The 23,327-nt window shown below is 54.0% G+C and overlaps 1 protein-coding gene across 1 annotated transcript in view; it reads left to right on the top strand.

Annotated features, from left to right (window-relative positions):
* LOC144934411 (reversion-inducing cysteine-rich protein with Kazal motifs-like) overlaps nt 1–23,327 on the top strand; it is a 50,904-nt gene that overhangs the window by 1,825 nt on the left and 25,752 nt on the right. Inside the window, exons 3-7 of the mRNA XM_078860142.1 lie at nt 257–331; nt 7,835–7,871; nt 19,581–19,666; nt 22,304–22,351; nt 22,620–22,653. Coding sequence (XP_078716268.1) covers nt 257–331; nt 7,835–7,871; nt 19,581–19,666; nt 22,304–22,351; nt 22,620–22,653 — 280 coding nt within the window. The remainder of the gene's footprint in view (nt 1–256; nt 332–7,834; nt 7,872–19,580; nt 19,667–22,303; nt 22,352–22,619; nt 22,654–23,327) is intronic.

Below are 23,327 nucleotides of genomic sequence, written 5' to 3'. Positions count from 1 at the left end.
TGCCGTCCGCACATCAGCATGCGTGCAATCATTGCAGACACTGCCAAAATGCCCAGTAATTGTGCAATGCCTGAAACCGAAATGCAGCAGGCTTCGATTGTACCACAACTTCACCTCCAGCTTCAGCCAAGCGTGGCACTCGCTCCCAGTGTTGGCAGCGGATGCTTGTGCTCAGCGTGAACGCACGCCAGCTTTCGACTTTTGTCCGGTAAACACGAGGAATGCATCCCAATGTTGCTTGCCTTGTCCACCACAGCTCACGTCCACCAAGAGCGAGTCCAGGATGAAGCATCTGCTGCACAAGCTGCCCAGTTACTGCTCCGACGGCATGGTGAGGGAGCAGGCTCACGCGATCACGCACCGTACCAGAGGGGGTCCTGCCCCCCCCCCCGCCCCCCCGCCCCCCCCGGCTCTGCCTTGGGCAGAGCCCTGGAAATTTCTCCACGACAAATGAATCCCTGGGAGGAAGCGATGGTGAGGGGCGGTTGCGTCGGTGGCACTGGTAGCGATGGCATCTGACATCTGATGACCCCCTCCACCGCCTACACGGGCAGTTCACACTGCGAGGAGCGTGGCCAGGGGCTGAGCGAGGGACATTTCGCGCACGCGGGCAGAATTGCGTAAGCATCGGCGGCGCGGGTTCCTTGATGGATATTTGCGGAATAATTCCAGGATCTCGCATGGCTCGGCTGATCAAGTTCAGACCCGGCGAGCTCCTTTGAAGGCAGGGATTTGAACGTGTGTAATTATTGCCATCTGAGCGATCTGGGCAGCTCTGCTGGGCACGGAGTGGGGAGGGGAGTGGCTAGGGAAGTGGAGGGATTTGTGGGGAGGGATGCTTGGGGGAAGTGGAGGGCTTCTTAGGGAGAAAAGACGATGTTTTTGGGCTGCGGCCAGTGCTGGACCGTGCCAATGTGGTTATCAGGGCCCTGGTGCTTGTTGGCATACCGAGCCGCCACAGTTTGCAACACAGCCAAGTTTCACTCCTTGTGTAAGAGAGATGCAGTTCTAATGCAAAACATAACCCCGGAATCGTTTGACGTAACCGCGGTGCAATAATTGCGCGTTCGTCACAAATGAGTCAAACGCTTTTGAGGCTAAATCGGCGACCACGTGAGCATGCAGCGAAAATAGGAAAGTTGAGAGGCGAGGATTTTAAGTGTAGACTGTGAGCCTGAGCCCCTTCAGCGTGTGTTCACGTTTAGGGGTTTTTTGTTTTGTTTTTTTTGTTTGCCAAATGAAAAGAGAAGGGCCTTGCTCGGCGGAGCCTTGATCTTTTCACGGGACTGGTCAATGGGCCATTGAGGCGGGCGGGTTGACAAGGGGCCCCGCTGGGCGCCCGCCGCCCACACAAGCACGCCGTTGTTGGGCCAGGCCCCCGTGCGCCAGGGCCCCTCGGCCCTTCGGCCTCCTCTGCCTCTCCGCACTCTCGCACGTGCGCCGGGTCCCCGCGAGCGTGCGTCCTTCTCGCTCGCGAAGACGTCGTCCTGCGGTTGGACTCGACGCGAGCGGCCGGGCGGATGAGGAGGTACCGGCGTCCGTCTGCCACCGCGCAGCAAGAGTGTCGTTTATAGCGCGCGGGGTCGCCAATTATCAGCCAATGAGTCTGGCAATTAGCGGTGCGGGGTGACGTGCGCGGAGTGCAAATGTGCAATCTCGGTGCGAAACCATCCCTAGACCGACGTCTGCGAATCGTTTAAATGATTAATGGCAACAAAAGTGAGAGAAAAAAAAGCTCCCTTTTGCACTGCGTTTGTTTCAAAGGCACGCGTTTTGCTGAGCACGCATGGCTGTGGTTTACGAGCGCCTGGTCAACGGATATAAGGTTGGCGTGGAGGCGGCGGCGACTATAAATTTTAAAGTAACATGAGTGAGGCATTTGTGGATTCGGGGAACGGAACGCATGTTGCAATGGTTAGCACCATGTGAGTTGGCCAGAGTGGCCGTCTTGGTGTTGCACCACCCCCCCCTCCATTGGCATCGCAGCGAGCTTGCACCCTGCAAGCTCGGTCCTCGCCCCACAGTGCGGCTCGTGGCCTGCGCTCCGGTAATTAGCATGCGAGTCACCTGATGTGGCCACATACGCAACCTCCAGTCGGCTCTCACTACCCTCCCTACCCCCCCCCCTCATCTCTATTCCCATTCCTCCCTTCATCCGATGCCCGCTTCGTCTCGGCACATGGTAGCGCTTTTCTTTACCCCATCATGTGACTCGCACACGCGGGGGGCGAAACCGCAGCCGCCTCGTGTCGGAGCAGCCAGAGCCAGGATGGCTCTTTGGGAGGCGATTTAAAGCGGCCGCGCGGCACCGTGGACGCGGTGCGGGGGACCAATTCAGAATTCGGAGCCCTCGTGACTGCGTGGGTTCTCGCGGCGCGCGTGCCACGAAGCTCTCCGATGTATTTTCTTGTCGGCGGTCACGTCGGAGGTCTATGCAGATCTATACAGACGGCCCTTTGTCGATCCCTTGCCTGGCACAGGTCTGTGTCGGTTCGTGGGGATTGTTTGGCCATGCTTCTCCACGCCGGTCACTGCGAGTTTGATGAAGGGGCAGCCCAGGGGCAGGTTCAGATATTACTCGCCACTCACGTTAGCTGTGGCTGGTAATTGAACCCGGGTGTCTGTGTTCGCAGCGCGGTAAGCTAAAAAAACAATTCCACCGCTCCTCTCAGCACACACGTGCGAATCTGGACTCGTAGAAGCCAACAGCTTAACTCTACCCCCCCCCCCCGCAAAAAATGCAAAAGAACATTGGAATGTGGTGTGAATGAGATGCTTCATACTGTCGCCCACAGCCAGCATGCCACAATTCACACGGTTAGTTTAAAATGCCAAAAATATATTTTCGTAAGAAAGGAGGACCAACTTGTCACAATGTCCCTATCTTCTTCATCACACTGGATATTGATGCGGCTCGCAGCTGATTACAGCCCACGTGCCAAGGGGTGTCAGTGTCTGTTTTGACTGACAATAGTTCAGACAGACACATGGGCGCAGACATCACCGGGCAATTCCATTCCCAGTGACGAAATGTTTGGCTTTGCGGCAGAAAGCAGATGTTAATTAGCGAAGCTGAAGTCATCGTCTTGTATCACTAAAGAAGTCGGACCGATTTTTTTTCAAAAGAAAGCCACAAATATTCTGTAGCGTTTATCTGTGGCTTTCTTCTTAACAGCTGTGAGAAAAAACGAACCAATCACCCTCCTTGCATCACATTCGCAGGTCCACACACACACGCTTGTGCACACACACACACCTGTCCATCACACACACACTTGTCCATCACACACACACTTGTCCATCACACACACACCTGTACATCACACACACAACAACAACAACCGCTATTCGCCACTAAGTGGTGGTGACGTCACCACGACGCTTGTGCCAGGCCATGTGCACCTTGAGTCCACGTGAAGTGTCGAACGCCCGCTGACAGGAGGTCACGGGGCAGACCCAGATGCCACGGGTTGACTGACTGAGATGACCGAGATGACTGGCTGATGCACCACCTGTGCCCCCTATTGTGCCAACTTGCTGTGCTCCGCTCGTTGTTGTGAGCGTCACTCCTCCGCCCTCCGTTGTTGCTGGAGGGTGACTGCCTCCAACTGCCCAGTAGCAGCGTCCTTCACGAGCCTCCTCCACAGAGGCCGATCTTGACACCGATGGTACCAGTCATCGGCAAGTCCACTCAGCTCCACGTCCTCCTGTACCACATCACTCCATCTCTTCTCTAGCCCGTACACACACACACCTGTACATCGCACACACACACACACAGTGTCACACACACATACACACCTGTCCATCACACACACACCTGTCCATCACACACACCTGTCAATCACACACACACACCTGTCAATCACACACACACACCTGTCCGTCTCCACCTGGCAGTGCTCGCGTCGTCACACGGCACGGGAGGCAGCGTGCACGGCACCAGAAGAGTGCGCAAAGCCTCGCGTGTTTTCCCCGTGCGGGAGAGAGGCAGCGGGTGATGGATGGTGGTGGGCGGAGGAAGCCCTAGGCCCACGAGAAGCAGGAAGGGGAGTCCGTGCATTAATGAAAAGACAAATAAACAAACAAGTCCTTGTCCATGTCGCGGGCTCGGCTGGGACCCGTTAACGATGATGCATCACAGTGATTGTAAACACCGACGCCAGTGGATATAAAACAGAAAGCCGACTACTGTATATAGGCCACGCGTGTGTGCACGTGTGCGTAGATGCTCGCTAACAGCACTTGCCCCAGGAGTGTGTTCAGGCTATACGGGAGATCTCTGTCGTTGTGCGTGCCGATGAGTGTTTGTGCGGCGAAACTGTTTTCGCTTGTGTTTGACGATCGCACCTACAGGGGCTCTCGGTTCACGTCGGGGTGATGTTGACTCGGGGCCGCCTCCCCGCCGTGATAATGTTGACAGCAGCAGTCGCTGGCGTTGAATCGCACGGAGCCTGAAGATGCCGATTATCTCGGCTTCCCACTGGCGCTACGCGAGAGCCCATTGACAATAACATATCTCCCCCGCAGCACTTACCATTGTAACACGTAATCCTTTCCAAGAGTGAATGTGTAGGTACGTTAAACACCCCATTCGTGTGAATGAGTGAGAGAGGGCCTTAAATCACTGCCGGCGTCGCTGTGCGGAGGTCTCTCTCCGGTTCCTGAGCGGCACTCGGATTTTCCCATGGGTTCAGAACGACCTCGGACACACGGAACGCAACCCCGTAGCGTTGGTGGGAGAGCAGAGAGCGAGGCTGTAACATCCTGAAGAATCACGCCCGCTTCTAGATTATAGTCTAGCGCGATTAGTATTATTACAGTCAAGTCAAAACATGTTGCTGCGATGTTTACGAGCGGTGTCTTTATTTAAACGTCGTAGTAGTTGGGAGGAGCCGAACGTAATGCTCCATTTGTACAAATTGATGGGCGTCCCAAGCCGTTTCTCGCACACACACAGGGGATGAGGGTCGGCGCAGAATGCTACGCGGACAAAAGCACTGCGCCTTGTCACTCGTGCTGTCTGGGGTGTCACGTCCACGTGAAGTTGAACATTGGCTGCATCGTGCCCCTCCGCAGAAGTGGCATCGCCACAGTTTTTGTTCGTTAAACTGCGTTTGAAACATACACGTTCCACAGTTAGCCTCACTCCACTTCCATAGCCCCGGGAATTCACTTCGCGAGGGTTTCAGTCGCACTTGGCTCAAGGCAGCGCCGATGAACCCCCCCCCCCCACATCGTGAATGAATTCTCCCTCGACGTCTGAGGGCACGGCCCGAGGGTCGCGAGCGGCCGCAGCGGGAAGGGGTCGCGGGGATGATCGTGGCTGAGGCTGGAGTGTGAGTCGGAGGCTAAAGTCCCGAGGGAGAAACCGGGACAAAGCTGGCATTTGTGCCGAGGAGTCGGGTAATGAGTGGCGACAGGCAGCGCCCCCCCGCCCCCCCTACTCCTTCCCTCCACTCACGGTCCAGGAATGTTAATGGAGAGGACCCCGGCAAGAGGCGCCATGACGGGGTGCGGATGGCGTGCGGGTGACGGGCGGATGGGTGGTGGCAGGGGAGGCGAGCCAGGAAACAAAGCGAAACACAGGGGCACAGGGACACACATTTCCTGTCGGGTCAGCCAGATATTAGTTCCGCCCTTTGTGCCACGAAAGCCCAGGGTTTTTTTTAGTTTCTGCGCTAATTTGATTTCGTACACTTAAAGTCCGACGAGATTTTTGTGAAGAAGTCGCAGTTTGCTGGCCCGGATTTGAGTCTAATCGTTGAGACATGTCGACGCGTCGAGATAAAAAAAATAGTTTTTGGGAGTCGATGGTGCGATGGTGTCTTGTCGCAAGTTTTGTAAGAACGTGGGTGGAAAAATAAAACGGAGTGAATTTCAGAGACAGAATAAAAGTTGGGCGCTCTGAGCCGTCGGACGTCGTGAGATTGACAGCAGTCCCGGGGAGCAGAGTGGGAGGGGGATGCAGCAGGAGCGGCATGTGGGGGCTGCAGAGTTTAAGTTCCAATGCCTCTGCTGTGTCGGCTATGTTAATGAGCGTTGGCTCAAGCTGCTGGCTGCTTTCAAGGAAGGCGCAGACCACGCATCGCGTGGTCCTCTCGCTGTTCGCACTGATGTCGTGTGCAGCAACTTCAGAGCGGCATTGCCTTGGCCACTGTCAATTTCTAATCGCTTACAGAAATTGCGAATTACTTGAAATGAATACCTCCGGTAGGGAGACTCGATTGTGCGTGGCTCAAGGGAGAGAGATCCCTCGATGGAATCGCCATGGGCCACGTGCAGAAGGTTCCGAATGGGTCTCATGCTGTGCCCCCGGTTGTTGGAAGCCAAGCCCTGGAGTCCTACTTGCTCCCTTCACTGTTACGCACACGTGCGACGTGCACTGCTGATTGAAGGAGTGCTAATCCGAGTAGGATACCTCAACGTTTACACATTGTGCATCAACAAGCGAGTTTTTGAATCTCGCAAGTCAACCTTCGCTCGATGGGAGGTCACTTCTTTCGCTGATGCTGCTCCAGCTGTCTGGGACTCCCTTCCTGGCCGTTTGTATTGGTGAACCACCTCCTCTTCTGCCAAAGTCTAAACTCAAGACTCAATCGTCTCCACGTGGGTGTTTGCAAATAAGCTCCTGCCAATCAAGTCCTATCGGATCTCGCCGTGGTCTACTGAATACCACCCATCATTTTCTGCTGTTTGAAAAAAACTACGATAAATCTTTATATGCATATTCTTTGGCTCTTTCAGTAAAGTCACGTAGATAGAAAAAACATATTATTTTTTAATAAATCTCTACGCAGGTATGTACTCCTGTTTCGACAGTGTCTTGTGATGTGGTCGCGGTTTGTAGCCGTACAAATCCACGTTTGCATTGTATTGCAAGTGTTGGAATCCACATGTGCATTGCAGATGGACGATGTGCATCCGTGCGCCACGCGTGCCCTCGGTTATTCGTGTTTGTGAGATTGCAGATGCCGTGAACACATTTGGCTCGTTTGGCTCCATCTAGAGTGGGCGGATTCTCGCGTGGATTGGGTCACTTTGGCCTCACGGCTGAGGGCTTCGTAAAAAAAAATGCCACTGCACACGAGGTAGTTATTTTCCAATGAAAAAAGAACGCAAGCCAAAACACCAACGCACGCAAACACGTCTCTTCTGGACAATATGTACCAGGGCCATATCTTTGCGGCTTTATGAATGATAAGACAAATGCTTCAAAGTGAGGGTCATGAGCATCGTTATAGCCCTCCTGCTGACGTCACTGTGATGCTACTCCCCATGCACTTCAACCATTAATGCAGTGATGTCACTGAAATACTGTATTATAATGACACACATAACCGCAACTTTAAATACTTTTTTTTCATTAAGGAGACTTTAAACTGGTGTCGGTCCGTGATACATGACCAAGATACACAACCACAATAACAAAATATCCCTTTGATTTTGGTTTGCCTTTAACTTTAATGGCAATTTACGCAACCAATTTCTTCAGAAAGCGCCCCAGTGCAATCACAGCGGCTCATATCCACGCACGTGCACACGTGAACTTCGTTTATTATCTTTTAGATGAGAATCCATTGACACATATTTATTCTTCCAGGGGACACCTGAAACAATAGTAGCAGCAGCAGCCCTCAAACTAAAGATGCCGGCTTATTCATATTGCACATGATGTACAGTCGTCTTCCCGTTGATAATCTCTGCCCTGTATAGTTACCTATTGTGTGCTGGAAGAATGCAGTCGTCATAAACAGACAAATAAAACACACGTGGACTCGAGGTTACCGACTAATTCCTGTGATGTTTTTATCTTCTTCTTCTGTCGTTGCAGCTTGAATTCTGGGACTGCGTCAACTCCACGCTCCCAGGTAAGCAACCACGTTCCCACGCTGGGCGCAGTGAGGGCCCAACGCTTGCGCCGGGCGCAGCGAGCGGTAGTGGCAGGGATGGGCGGTGGCGCACCCAGCGAGACGTTTCGCAGCGGGGGGTGGGGGAGGAAATATTTTTCCACTGAGTTGGAACAAAAAGTTTTCCCAACTCGGTCTTTATTTCAGATGAAACACACATGACTGAATGCATGTGTGTTAGATTCAATATGGCAATCATTAAGCAATTCACACAATTACATTTTCACATCGCGTTGAGTCAAATGTATAAAAACAATGTAATATACATCAGGAAAATATAAATTGTGTTGCTTACAATTATACGTTCATGGAAAATGCCCAAAATGGTCTGGACCATAAAAACATCTACAAGGGGGTGCAATGGCCCCCCTATGCCATTGCTCTGGGTTGCGTCTCTGTGACGGGGTGGCAGGAGGCCACGGTGGAGGCTGGAGGGGTGGCGAGTGGTAGAGGGCAAGTAGGCCCCCGGCAGTTGTGCCGTGTCCCTGCGCCGGCTGATTAGCGTTCGATGTGAGCAGCACTGCCGGGGGGTGCCGTGTCGTGACGAGATAAGCGGCTGCGCCCTGGCCTCACTCCTCCCCACCGCCGGGCCTGGGAGTGCTTCAAACAAACTTTTGCAGATCAACAAGCGCATCAACAACCGCATCATCCCAGCAACTGCGGCCGATTTTCCTCGCACTCCGCCCCCCCCTCCCCCCTTAAAATTCGCCCCGTGAAATTAAGAGCGCGTCAAGCCTGAACGCCGTTTGAAACACGTTTTTTTAATTTAATTTTTGCGAGACAATCCTCGGAGGTGCAAGGGAGCCCGCCGCCACCCAGGTCACCTCTGCTCTTGTAAAGCGACAGGGGGTGGTGGCACGCGCGTGTGTGTGCGTCGTTGCGGCTGTGGCGGCTCTCTGGGGGCTGTGGCAGTGATGGCCGTAACGCAGGGCAGATTTGTTGCTGGTGGGGGTGGGGGTCGTGGAACGAGCCGGTGGTGTGAAACGTGCTCGCGCTGCATAATGGATCGGCACCACCACCACCACCCCCACTCACGCGCAGCTCCCGTTCACTTGCCCCGACCCTGACTGCCAAACAAAGGGCTACAAATTGCAGTGCCAATTGCAGATCGCCCGGCGGAGGCGGCGGCGGCAATGCACCCCCGGTTTGCGTGGATTGTCATCAAGTTGTGATGCACGCTGGGAGGGAGCGGGAGGCAGTGTAAACAGTTTGCTTCATGCTATTGTGCCGTGAAGACTGTAACTTGCGCTCACAATCGCACGTTTGGTGCTGGGTGTGCAACACTTTGTTGCATGTGCGCCTTGCCATCAAGTTATCCTGACGTCCCCCACCCTGATCTCATCGGTCTTAGCAAGCGAGAAGCCAGTTGGAGCCCGGTTGGCACTGGTTGAATAGGAGACTGCCTCGGAATGCCAGGTGGTGTAGGCTCACGTTTGGAAGAGGCCAATACGAGGCAGTACAGCAGCTTGAATCTATCCGTGCACAGCTTTAAGTATGCTCACATACGCATGGCATTTCTCCCGGGTACTCCAGTTTCCTCCCACATGCCAAACACTCATTAATGGATTATCCAAACATCCCAAAGTAGGACTCTTTTGAGATTCAGTTTGGCTTCCTTAGGTAAATAAATAATGTTTGTATATTTATAGATTGAGTATAAGTGAGATGCAGGATAATGGAGTGGAACAGGTGGACTGGATTCTTGGCCGCCTATGCTTTGGGGCCGCCTGCTACGGCCGGGCAAGGCGATAGCTGTAACCTCGATGGGGAAACGAGAGACCGACCCTTCCTCGTCCCCTCGCCCGCTCCTCCTCCTCCTGCTCAGGCCAGTTGCCAAGCGACAGCCTTCCCCTGGGACCGGAACCCCCTCAGCTGCCACTGGTTACGTGTGAGAGGGTTGGGGGTAGGAAAATAAAAACACTCTGTGAAAACCTCAAAAGTGTTACTCGGTCAGCGTTGACGAGCAGTCCTCATGAGAATCCTCGTCGCGTGAGAGCGCGTGGGAAGGAGGAGGAGTCCGTGCCGCACCAGCCCAGCGATATCCCCTGAAGATAAGAGCTTTAATAGAGTCGAGGCTCGGCCCTCTGACCGCACCGTCGCTTTCGCCTAATTCCGAAACAACAAACCCAGCAAAGCGGCCCAACGCAAACAAGAGCGATGCTTCTTCAGCTGTGTTATTCCAGCGGTCTGCCGTGCGGAGGAGTGACGTGAGAAGAGGCGCGCAGGGGAGAGGCTGGTAGTTGCGGGGGTTGAGTAGGAGGGTGGCGTTGCGTGGGCGGTGGTGGTGGCACCGAGTGCTGTATGGAGTACATGTATGCCCCATCGAGTAGCGGAGGACCCGTGAAGGACAACAACAGATCTGAGAGAGATGGACGGACGGATGGACGGGGAGGCGAGAGAGGGAGGCAGCGAGCCAACAGGGCTGTGTGTACAGACCACCCCGCGCGATCAGACAAGAGCTCGCACACTCGAGCAATGTGCAATTAGGCCTGTGTTTGTTGACCAGGAGGTGGGCAGAACCGACAGGGAGCATGGGAGCAGAAATGCAGAAATATTTGCTGGTTAATCTCACAGCGGCTCTGCTCAGACGCTGTCAAAAGGTCCTGAGAAATGGGCACAAGAAGCACGCAGACTCACACAATACACACATTACAAGTGTCATTCAACGTACTCGCCCGCACTATTGTACTGTCACGTGATATGTTATTGTCATTGCATAGAGATGTGAGCTTCAAGGGAGGGCATGGTGTTACGCCTATCGGGCCTTTTCTGTACCGAATCCCATTCTCCAGTATTTTTGGCTTCCCCCGTTCGTGTGGTTTGATGCGACGCGGAGCTGCCTCTGCCGCTCAAACTTGAGGGCTTTATGCAACAATGGCACCCACATTTCGTCTGCCCAAGGCTGCCGTGTATTTTTGCAAGGCAATTCCAAGCCCCTTGGGATTTGCGTCAAGTGTCAAAAGGAATATATTTGAGATTCTCCACAGCAGAACGACTCCCTAATTCGCATCAGGCGCGAACGCCTTCCCGATGAGTAAGTACTCCCTCTAACCTCGAGATGTTTTACGAGCAGACTATTTTTTTCACGAATTCCATCTCGGAGTCGTCGCCAAGCTCCGCCGCTGTTTACGTTTTACAGGCGTTTGGCGGCGCTCGGCTCACAGAGCGATAAGAGTTGTGTGGTGGGGGGGTGTCTGGGTGGGAGATGTTTTCAGAAATTCTCGCAGCAAGTTACTCCTACATGTCAACCCCTTATCAGTGCCTAACTTATTACAGACCAATTCAGACCGTATTGGTCACCCCGTGCCCCTTTTAATTCTCAACGTTCATCCTACAAAGTTCTATCACAAGGGAGAAACACAAACAAATAGACAATATATATTGCCCGTATTGAAACGGCTGTATGCCGCATGGACCTGAAAACTAAATTTTCCTGTTCAAGAATACGGGTAAACCGTATGGGTTGACAGCTACGACAACGCGACGTGACTACCTCTGCGCCGGTAATTATCACAGTTTCCCCAGAAGTGGGGACACGTGTTATCTCGGGAGATGCATTGCTAATATATTAAAACATTTTCTTCAATCCCTACCCCTCACACCTCCCCGGTTCGTGAAGCCAGATGTATTTTAACGACGCTTCCCGCATCTCGAGCGGAACAGCGTGGTCCGCTCGCGAACGCCGAGACAGTGAGCCGAGTGTTTTCCTTGCTCTGACGGCTGTTTCTCATCAAGGTGGCGACCGGGGAGGGTTGTGGTGGTGGGAGGGGGTTTTGGGGACTGTTAGACGGGGGGTGGGGGGGCCTGCCCAGCCCACCAACCCACGCTACCTGGCAAAACAAATGCTTTAGACTCCAGCAGCTGCTAAATGTCACACGCGTCGGTGGGGGGCGTGGATGGCTGTCGCTCATTTTTTACGCGAGGTTTCAATCCGCGCCACCCCCACCCCATGCTCCGTTGGGAGCTTCGTGAACCCCCCCAAAAAAACAACGTGCGGGGGTGGAGCGGTGGGGGGTGTCAACAAAGAATAGGGCCCCGAGGCCAGGAAACTGGAACCTCCTCTCACCAAGCAGGGCGGGCCCCTCAGGTCCGCCCGCCCGCCAGGTGAGGTGCTGCTGCTGCTGTTATGTACAGAGATGAGAATGGGATGTAACCGTGCAGAGATGTTGGTCACGCTTCTGTGCTGTGCACGGTTTACCGAGCACAGCTCTGCCCGTTTTTGGTCCCCAAAAAAGGTGAAAGCGGCCACCAACGGCCCTACCGTGGTCGCGACAGATGAGAGTGTAACGTGTTTCTTGCATTGAGCAAAGGTTAATATTGGTTAGACACTGCCTCACCAATACATACTTCACCTCAAATGTAACATTTTACAAACAAGTTGAAGGCACCCCAATGGGTTCTCCCTTATCTCCGGTTGTAGCCAATGTTTTCATGGAAGATTTTGAAACAGATGCCATCCAGGAATCCACTCTACGTCCGTCCTTGTGGAAGAGGCACATAGATGACACGTTCGTCATCTGGCCATATGGCCGACCAGCTCTGAACCAATTCCTCAACCACATTAATTCCATACACCCAGCCATCCAATTCACCATGGAGGTGGAAAAGGATGGCAAGCTACCATTTTTGGATGTTCTAATCGAAAAGAGATCAAATGGCTCAATGGGACACTGTCTACATGAAAGCAACTCATACGGATGCCTACCTAAAACCTGACTCCCACCACCATCCATCCCAAAACTCTACACCATAGAGCTCGATGTATCTCCGACCATCATCACCTAGCCAGTGAACTGAAACACGTACGCCAAGCTCTCAAGATGAATGGATATTCGGACCACACAATCCGTAAAGCTATCACCCCAACCGTTGGGAAAGAACCATCTGAGGACCCAATCAAAACCATCACCTTGCCATACATAGCAGGGGTCACCAAAACTATTTCCAAAATCTTGAGCAAACACAAGATCCAGGCTCGATTTAACACAGTAAATAAAATTCGTGATCTGATTCCATCTGTGAAGGATAGGATCCCTGACATGCAATACCTTGGCGTCTACAAACTGAGCTGTATCTGCGGCAATAGTTACATCGGGGAAACTAAGCGACATGTCTCGGACAGTGTTCGTGAACATAAGGCAGATCTGAAACACGGCAGGACAAACACTTCGGCAGTGGCTGATCATTGTTTGAATGTGGTGGGCTCACACGAAATTGATTTCTCTCAGACGAAGGTACTTTGCAAGGCTGGGGAATCAAACTCAGGTCGTTGGGTTCATTGCGCCTCAACTCCACCTCACGAAGGCTGGGGAGGGGGTACAGGGAGGGAGCATTCCCTTCCTGCAGTGCTACTACGGCGACTACTGCTATGTGCGCTGGCACGGCTGTCCCAGTGAACTCCCCTTGACGTTGCAAGGCCTGGCTCGCCTCCAGCGCAGTAGTGTGGAAGTGGGAAACGGAGTGTCCGATGTTGCACCTTGGCTTGGGAGAGAGAGTCGGGGTCGTGGGAGGGGCACGCGATGCCCCCCCCCGCAGCAGCAGCAGAGGGAGGGGGGGTGGCGTTCAGTGAGGCGTGAGGCCGCGGCCGCCCTGCCCAAGCTCTTCATGGGGCCGCGATGGCCTTTAATCGCGTGCGTGGCCAGGGTCCGAGCGAGACTTTTATCTCTGTGGGGACATTGCTCGGCATGGCCCCACCGCCCACTGGAAGGGGGAGAGGGGGTTGTAGGGGCACGTGGACGCGTGCTCATCTGCATAACGACCGGAAGGGCAATTGCCCTAAGGAGCATAAACTACATTTAGTAGGGCTACGTTTCTGCCGATGGATGTCTTCTTCGTAGCATTGCTCCGCTATGAAGAAGAGGCCATTATCCGGAATGTCGCCTTCTGTATATAGTTTTCTTGATGTGGTTGGCAGCGTTATTGACGAATGTGTTGAATTGGTGCTTGTGCCCCACTGCCAACGCAGCAGCAGAAAGAGGAAGGCCTGTGGCCCCCATGTATGACGCCGGTGGGCAATTAGGCGTTGCGTGCACTCACCCGGGTGTGGGGCTTTTCCACGCTGCTCTTTTTGCTGGCATGGGAGTCCTGTCCAGAGATTCCTTTAACGCTCACATATTGGCCATACCATTGGTGGATATGTGTGCCACCTGATTTACACTCTAGATACAACCTCTGCGTTGCTTCGTAAAGTTGAGTGTTTAATAACTGTTTATTCCTGTGATCAAATCGATGAAGCTAAGCAGGGCTGAGTTTGGATAGTGCTTAGATGAGTGACCACCAATGCATTGTAGGTGTCATGGGCTGTGGGGCTACAGTTGTGGACAGCTTAGTGCAGTGCAGCAAAATCCATTGGTTTACTGCACCGCCAAGCTCCCACGTATATGCCCATCAGCTTTATCGCTGCACGCTGACCGGCGGGGTGAAGTATGGTCAAGTAAACCGGAACAGCGACCCGTGCGCTGTTTGGGGAGGCCCTCGTCAAACCGTTGGGGTTGGAGGAGAGTTTGAGACTGGGAGTCGTCGCTGTAGGAGCGCTGGACAATGATGACGACAAGGACGACGACGATCATGATTATGATGATGCTGCGGTGGCCCTGCGGTGGCGCCTCGCCGGCGATGGAGGGGAGATTCGGAGCTCCGCACGTGGCGGGGAGCCCCGGGTGTCCTCCCGTCGTGGTTAGCTTCGGACTTCACCGCGACTTATCCTTCTCTCTTAAAATATTGGATTCACTGTCATTGGAAGGCCACCAAAACACCGGATTTATTTTATTTAACTATGTAAGCTACTGTTTATATTTTTACCATCTAATGCTCACTGAGCTATATAGCTCTTTTTCATAAGTGACCTGGTCACAAATGATATCTCAATGAAGTGGCTTATCACGTGGAAATATATCGCAGCCAAATACTCTAAACGCGTGATGTCGATTCAAATTTTTGAGGAAAAAAACTAGAGAACCCGGAGCAAAATCTACACGACCACGGGGAGAGAGAGGTATGCGCATTCGAAATACACAGCAGGTGTCGGGGTCTCGATCCAATCCACGACCTCCTGTATACCAAGCAAGGTAGTTAACATCTCGCCACCACGGCGCCACATTTTTATATTTTTACAGCACTGTAATTGATATTTCAATAGCGGCTCTTGGGTATTACCCCGGGACCCTGCTTGCAAGCGGCATGCAAAGATTGTGAACGCACCAGCAACAAGTCTGTGCAGTTACACAATGCAAGTAGAATATTATTGTTATTGTCACTGTGCTTCTTTACCCAAGGAAATCTCGCTGAGTCACATAACTCTTTCAGGAGAGTCCTGCCAAGTTTTCGCAGCAAGGGGCGATGATTGCTGCTTAGATTTAATTTGGGTGCAATGTTTCTAATTTCGAAAATTTGGATCCTGACGCCGGCACTCAATGAGCCCTGCTCTTGCAAACGACATCGCGGCTTTTGAACGTCCGCTGTGATGCAAAAGGCTCGCTTTTTTACGATTGTTACACCGGCAGTATTAAACAGGGTGTCCGCTGGATTTGAACCGTGGACCTCTGCAACGTATCACCGTCCCATAGACAGCTTATAAATACAACCACTTCGTGCTAAACAGTGGCACCTGTGCATCACGGGGATAGGAGACCTTTCTGCCCGTGTTGTTGCGCGTTATTCTGCAAAGCATTGTTCTTGTTAAGACTCTACACAGACAGAAGGCCCCAACGAGCAATTGTGAACGAGCAGGAGCCAAGATAAAGATGTAGGTTTTCTGATGGTCGACAATAACTTTAAGTTGGGGGTTGTGGTCCCCGTAGGGGCCTCTGGAGGAGGGGGCTTTCTTCGGGGGGGGGGGTGGATTTTGGGGGAAGAGGCTTAGAGGGGGAGTGGTTGCGGGATCGTCTCTCTCTCGCTGGGGCCGTGGGGTTCACACTCTCGCGCCTGGAACGGAGCCCAGAATTTCTTGGCTGCAGCCACTCGGTGTGGGACGCACGTGATTTGATTTGAGTGCTCATAAAGCGGCGCACGGGACGGATTTATTCGAAATGTTACGGCCGCCTGCACTGTTTATTTATAAGCATACGTTTAGGCCACTTTTGCTGTTGATTCATGCAGATTTATAACTCCGCCTCACCGATTGAGTCCTGCGCGGCTCGATCCGGAGAGCAGCGCCGCTAATGATGACAAAGTGGGCCCTGGGTGTGATCTGCGGCGGCGGCGGAGGGGGGGCCGTGTAAGGGCGCTCATTATGCCGGCCGGGCGCTAACAGCCCTCAGCAGGTGCGACGCGGACTTTGCGGGGAGATCAAATGGTCGGCAAATTCTACATTAAGGCAACGGCGATTAGACGGCGAGCGACGTAATATCACAGGCAGGCGGCATACTTCTACGGCGCTGGCCCGCGTGGCCAGGTGAGCGAGTCGGAGCGTTTTGGCAGGCAGTGGTGCCCTCCTAATGCTCGGGTCTATTAGGCTCAGCGGTGTTCGTAATGAATGCTGGCAGCTGCCCGCCCTGGTTACAGCATCACAACCGTGACCCCGAGCATCGCGGCCCGCGCCGCACGACCCGCCCCGTAACACAAACCACAGCACGCACCGCGACAAGCGCCGTGATCAACACCACGATGCGTGTCGCAAACACCGCAGAGCCACAGAATCACACGCACGGTCGGCCACATCACAAAGACAACGATCCCCCACCCATAGCCGAAGCATATTTTTAGGGGAAGTGCTATTAGCGAGCACTTACGAAGGCCAGTGTGACACAAGAGGGGGGTGGGTGACCAGTACCACACCCGGCCACCTTTGTCTCCCCAGTGGCGATGTTTACACATTGCACCAGGCACTCATTTTAGGCCGAGTCGACCTAGGAGAGGCCCAAGACTTGTACAGATAATCGTCACTGCTGTTGGTGGCCGTGAACGGGAAACTAACTCGGGTTAATAGTGCAGCGAGGTAACCGCTACACTCCCACACCACACACCACCACTCACACCGCCTCCCCTACCACAACTCCCACCACCACCGTCACTACCACGACCCATACCGTGCCTCCAACTACCACCACCCACTGATCCGTACAACCAACGAACCATCACGAGCACAAACACCACCACCACCCACGCTCTGATCTGTACCACCGAACAACCGCCGTTCACACCACCACCATCACTAGCACCACACATCCCATGGCCTCCACCACCACCACCACCACCACGCACACTCAGATTCGGAACCACCAAACAACCACCATTCACACCACCACCACTACCCCATGTACCCTGCGCCCACCCCTCCCCCGTGTCCATGCGATGCTGCCGTGCACCATTAAAACCATTCTTCTGCAGCGGCCCGTTGCCCTGGAAAACCAAAATTGCCTCTCGCTGCTTCTCCTCCTTCTGCTTCAGCTGGGAGGCTGTTGCCTCGGCAACCGGCGCCTCCGCGGGGAGCCACGTCCGCGTGCGCGTGCACTGTACGCACGCGCACGCACGCGCGTGGTGGGGGGGAGGTGGTGGTGGGGTGGTGATGCGGGTGGTGGGGGGGGTGGTGGGGGTGGTGGGGGGTGGTGGGGGGGGTGGGGGTAGTGGGGGTGGTGGGGGGGTTGGTGGGGGGTGGTGGGGGGGTGGGGTGGGGGGATGCGGCTCCCTAGCCACGCCCACGCGGGCAGCGCCGGCGGCTTTGTTGTGGCAAGCTCGAGGGGGGCCACGGGGGGCCACGGGGGGGGGGGGGGGGCTTGGGGCACGGGGCGGGGGGGGCTGCGAGTCCGATCGCGGGCACGGCTGCCGTGGCGGCCGCATGAGGCCCCCCCCCCCTCTCTCTCTCTCTGGGCGAGAGCCGGGGGCGTGAGGAGGGAATTTTCTCGTGATTTTCCGCCAATTCGACTCGTGCTCGCGTGCGTGGGAACTCGTCCCTGTCGCCGGCGGACCGTACGGCACCGCACGTGGCACGGACTTGCGATCGCTGGCTCGTGCCGCTGTTTACGCGGCTTCATTGGACGTTGGCACGGTCCTGCAATGCATTTATCCACTTAGCACACGAGCCTCTTGCATCGCTCCATCTCCATGGTGGACGTCTCCCCTGATGCGTTTCATTCTTTGGCTGCCACTCTGTCATTATTATCCCTTGTGGCCACGTGACCTTCCCAAGCCCACTTACTTTGCTTAGCAGTTTGAATGATGTCAATAACCTGCATGCGTTCCCTAATCCACGTGTTCCTCTTTCTGCCCCTCAATGCAATTCCAAGGACGCCTCTCTCCACGCCTCTTAGCGCGTGTGCATTACGCCGTGCCGTGTGTATTGAAGGTGACCTTGAAGGCACCCTAAATACATTGTGAGCAACGCTGCAGTTAGTGGTGTGAGGAGGAGTGATTTTATGGGATTATCGCGCTCACAACCCGCTCCATCTCCACCCGAGGACAGCTCGCGTGCGTGGAAGAAGCGCCGAATTGTCGGGCGACCCCTCTGCAAACGCAACTCCGTGTTCTTTCTGAAGATTAGTTTTCATGAAATGAAAATAAATAAATCATCTCTTTTTGTCCCAACACCACCATTAACTGGCGGTGTTGAATGGAAAAAAGCATTAGCCATCTCCATGTGTCTGCCAGTATGAGTCAGCATTGTCCTCGGCAGAAGAATCGTTTTTTGGGGCACCACGGTGGCAAGCTGTTACCTACCTCACCTGGTAAGCAGGAGGTCGTGGGTTCGATCCCGCCTGCTGTATATTTGGAGTCTGCATGTCTCTCCCTGTGGCTGCGTGAATTTTTCTCCCGGTCCTCCAGTTTTTCCCTCCAGGTCGCTTCTGAAAAAGAGCTAGAAATCTATGGGCCTTTCGTGGTAAAATAAAAAATAAAAGTTTAGTTTAGAAGCAGAAGCGAACTCATGTGCACCCAGCAGAGGGACCTCCACACCCAGCCAAGGCCGAATGAGCCGCACGATTTGCATCGGTTACCGAGCTCCAGGCCCTTTGACGTGAGCGAGGTCCCAGTGGAATATCTTCCGAGTTGAAATCGTTGTTGCGAAACCTGAATTTTATGGAAATGGTGTCAGCACCATGGGTTGAGGTCCCGCCGAGCCATTTTTCTCATGAAGTTAAATCCCCGTTCCTCGGGGGCCAATTAAATAGCCAACAACCTCGGAGATGCATGCCCCACTTAAATAATAAATACAACTTTGACATTTGAAGGATTTCATTTCACTCCAGCGGCTATAATTCCAGTTGTGAATATGGAAATAAGAAAAAAAATCCACTGTGAAAATAAAAAAACGTACAATCAAAGCTTGAGGCAAGCCACTTAAAACACTTAAACTTAGCGATGTAACTCAAAATGTGAGGGCCCCCCCCCCACCCCTCCGTCCACGCCGCCCGCTCTGGTGCCCCGGGCCAGGTTCCTAATGACCTCAGCCAAGGTGGTGCGAAGCAGCCCGCTGACGATTCGATGATTTGTCACGATGCAGGGTGGAGAAGTAAATTCAAGAGCGATAGTTTTCTCTCCTGCACAGGTGTTTGCGCCGTGCTGTATAGCCCGCCGGTGTGTGTTCGTTTCTCACCGCGCGGTGTTCAGTTCTCAATGTGCGATGTTCTGTCACCGATGAACCAGTGAATTGTTTCGCCACTGTCGCTCAGCTCCCTAACGTTGCCAACCCCATCCCCATAACCAGAACCTGCTTGTTTGTATGTTTCCCTTGCGCAGGTGGGCAGAAGAGCGCGGACAGCTGGGTGGGGCTGAGCTGCTGTGCGCTGGCCATCGGCACCGACTGCCGCAAGGCCTGCCGGCAGGTACACTCACGTCTCCCCCGCTCGCGTAACACCGCGCTTGTGAACTCGTGTCCATGCGCGCGTCGCGTCTACACGCGTGTGCCTCGCGTCGACACTTCTGGCACGTTGCTCGGTGCGGCTCGGCAAGGGCGGTGAGGAAGGACGCAGCGGCTTCCAGGTGGCGCACGAGGAGGAGGGGTTCCGCTGCGCTGCCCACGGCTGCAAGGAGCGGAGAGACCATTGCACCCATTTGTACGGTGGTCGTCCACGCATCCATCCAGGCTCAACCCTGATCTCGGTTTTTCCTACATCTGACAAGATCCGGCGCGTTCCAGATGATTTGGTCATAGCCGTTTTTGCATCTGTGTGCATCCCAATGAGGACTGATGAACCATACTCCGAAAGTCGGTCATCTGAACGCTGCAGGACGTCGTCTCACGTGCTTAGCATGTGCCTGCCCGTGTGTGCGTGCGCGTGTGCAATCTTGCTTCGCATGAGCGTGTCCACACGTGCTCCGATTACCTCCCGCCATACTGGCTCGAGCTGACGAGCGGCGGCACCAGCCTGCAATCCGCTGACCCGGTAAAATTCGCCGGCCGTGGACCTCAGCCTCCTAATTACATGTACCCTCGCTCTGCTCCGACGCCCGCCAAGCAGCCCCTACCCACCCTTTCACATTGGAAGACCTTTGATGTGCAGCCGCGCTTGCTGTGTTTTTTCGGGTTTGTGGGTCTGCAGCTGCGAGCCCTAGCGGCCGGTCGCAAGCGCGAGTCGGGACCACGTTTGTATCGGTCCACAGATGAAAACATTTCACTAATGGTACCGCGAGACGGGGATCGTTTACCCGGGGGAACGGGGCCGGGGGGGGGTGACGCACCACCGCGCGCTGCCCTCGCGACGAAACGCGAGCGCTTTGAACGGCAGAAAAAGCACATTCCTGTAATCAGTGCACAAATGCCCATCAGTGACGCACACGTGGATTCAATGAAGGGAAAGAGCGTGGAGCCGCGCCAGGCTCTGGTTTCCTCGTCTCCAGGGTGCAGAGGCTGCGCCCCGTGGCACCGGGGATTTCCTTGACGCCACGCCGATTTTCCACCGCGTTCCTGCAGGCCCCACCCCCCCACCCTGGCCATGGATTATGAGTTTCACGGTGCGTGTGGTGCGAGCGGGTGTTTCGCTCATACCAAATCTTTGGTGAGATGAAGTTTTAGCTTTTTTTTAATTGGGGAGCAAGGATTTCAAGAGCAGTGCAGAAACATTTGGGGGTACGTGATCGTCAACTTACCGACGCTCCGGTTGCCACCTTTTCCGCGGAGTGAACCCGGACACATTTCTCAGTCGGCACCAGGTCCTATTATCAACACTGTGCAGTCTCCTGAGAGGATAGTTCGACACGACACCCATCGGCAGATCTGGGTACAAATCAAATCCTGCCACTCGACACGCAGATGCCAATTCCCGGACTGTCTGGATCAAACCCGTGCCAGGTGGCAACCTCTAACGGGGGCCCACACGTATTCCGCCACGGTGTTCCCCAGCTGTAACCTGCAAGGGTGAGACGAAGAAGCAAAAGAGAGGTCAGAGAGAGGGGCGAGAACGGGAAAGGTGAGGCGCTGCACTTCGCTATGAACCCAGTGACCCGCGTTACATTCCCGCTCACGATCGACAGCAGCGGCGAATTATTGCACCGGTCAGTGTCGGCTCAGCCTTGTACCTGGTGCAGTGTAAATATCGGTACTGCGGAGACCAAGGCGGCCGGGTCATGAAGTTGGCCACCAACTTCATCGTACTCGCTAACAGCACTTGCCCCAACAGTCTGTTAAAGGCTCTGTGGGGGATCTTTGTCTTTGCCTCAGTGTGCACACGCGGTGGGTATAGTGCGTTACCCACTTGCAGAGCAATGTGCCATGAAGGCTGTGGCTATTGCTCTCCCATCCTCTTGGTCTCCTTCGCCTCTGCTCGGCCGCTCGCTCAGTTGCACCAGCCGTGCGTTATTCAGCGCAAGCCTGAAAATACACGGCAGCTCTGCATCAAAAGGCTTGCGGCCAAGGATTTAAAAACGATAAATTGTCATTTGTAAACTCATTACGGGCGAGCGTCATCCCAAATCATCACCGCCGAGTGGTCCGCGATGGCGAATTGTCGCTCGTCGCAGCCACCGCTCGCAGACAAACGTCTCTCGTAAACTATGCGTGTTGTTATGAACACCGTAATCATGAACTATGATCAATCCGCTGCTGGATGAAGCGATACGATCCAGTCTCATTACTCCATCTCTTCCGTTCTTTGGCTGCCACTCCTTTGTTCGTCTCAGACCACCGGCCATCACCCAATGTAATCACGTGTCCCGCCCAAGCAAACTTTTATCAACATTCGTACGATGTCTCTAAATTGCTCACGTTCTCTAATCCGCGCCTTCCTCTTTCTGCCTCTTCTTCTAAGCAAGCACCTCTCCACGCTTCTCTGCACACTTTTCAGTTCTCGTTCCAATGTCCCTCTCCTTTCGTGCCGATGCCTCCGATGCCTCTGCCCCAGCAGGTGACATGCACCGATGTTTGTCATGCACGAATCTCTTAATGGAATCGCGGAGTCAGGTCGGGGTGTCGCGTGCGCTCGGCGTTCCGCGTGCGGAGACTCACGCTGCGCTCTCTGTTGCAGAGCGCCTCGCGGAGTGCGGTGACCGCGGAGTGCCGCCAGGAATACGAGGTGCGCAGTGCTGCCCGCCAACCTTCACCACGCGAGACCTCGCTCACGCTCCGCACACGCACCGCACACGCGCCGCACATGCGCCGCACACGCACCGCACATGCACCGCATACGCATCGCACATGCTCCGCACGCGCTCTGTACATTTTCCGTACACGCACGGCACACGCACCGCAAACGAACCCACATTGACTCCTTCCCCGGGGACGCCACTTGCGGAGCTATTATCGTCTTCGTAACCTCAAGCTGCTGTGCTTCTGTTCTCCAGGCCGCGATGTTCAACTGCATCAACCGCTATGAAAGTAAGCTGCCGACTTCGTGTGCTCCCATGCTGTGATCGATGAATGAATTTACACCTCATACCCACGTTTCCTGCATGTTTGTGATTTGGATTTACCAACACTTTGGCTTCGAATGGCATCTAAATGCAAGACCCAGAAAAAAAGTAGTGGGAAGCGAGTCACAAAGAACAAGTAAACATAGATATGCATACTCTGTGTGTGTATATAGAAATATATATTTATATATATATATGGAAGGAATCATTAAAAGGTAGATGAGGAGGGGAAACTATTGAGCCTGGGATTGAACAGGGGCAGGGAGTCGGCAGCCTGCATGGCCGAGGGAGGAGGTTCGAGACTACGAGGGCAATCGAGGAGACAGATGAGAATGACTGTTGTGGGATGCAATTAGCATGAATGAGGCTATATATAAAACGAATATTATTAGCTGTAAAAATATTATAATATTCGTTTGATATGATACTGGCAAAAAGTTCCCACTTTGTAGCTTGCTCACCCCGAGCTATAAATGCTCTGACAGTGGCATTGTCCTGGTGCTGTTCGCCTTTTGGTGGTCTCTGCTCTGACGCTGGTGAGACGAGGCCCTAAAGAAGGCTGTCTGGTGTAGGCCAATCAGCTTCAAAGAAAATGCATATATTATTAGAGCATCCATAATCAACGATTTTTGGGTTTAG

This window comes from Lampetra fluviatilis, chromosome 10, assembly GCF_964198595.1.
Source record: "Lampetra fluviatilis chromosome 10, kcLamFluv1.1, whole genome shotgun sequence".
Lineage (NCBI taxonomy): Eukaryota > Metazoa > Chordata > Hyperoartia > Petromyzontiformes > Petromyzontidae > Lampetra > Lampetra fluviatilis.
The sequence above is the reverse complement of the archived record's forward strand: the minus strand, read 5'-3'. Positions and strand labels throughout refer to the sequence as shown.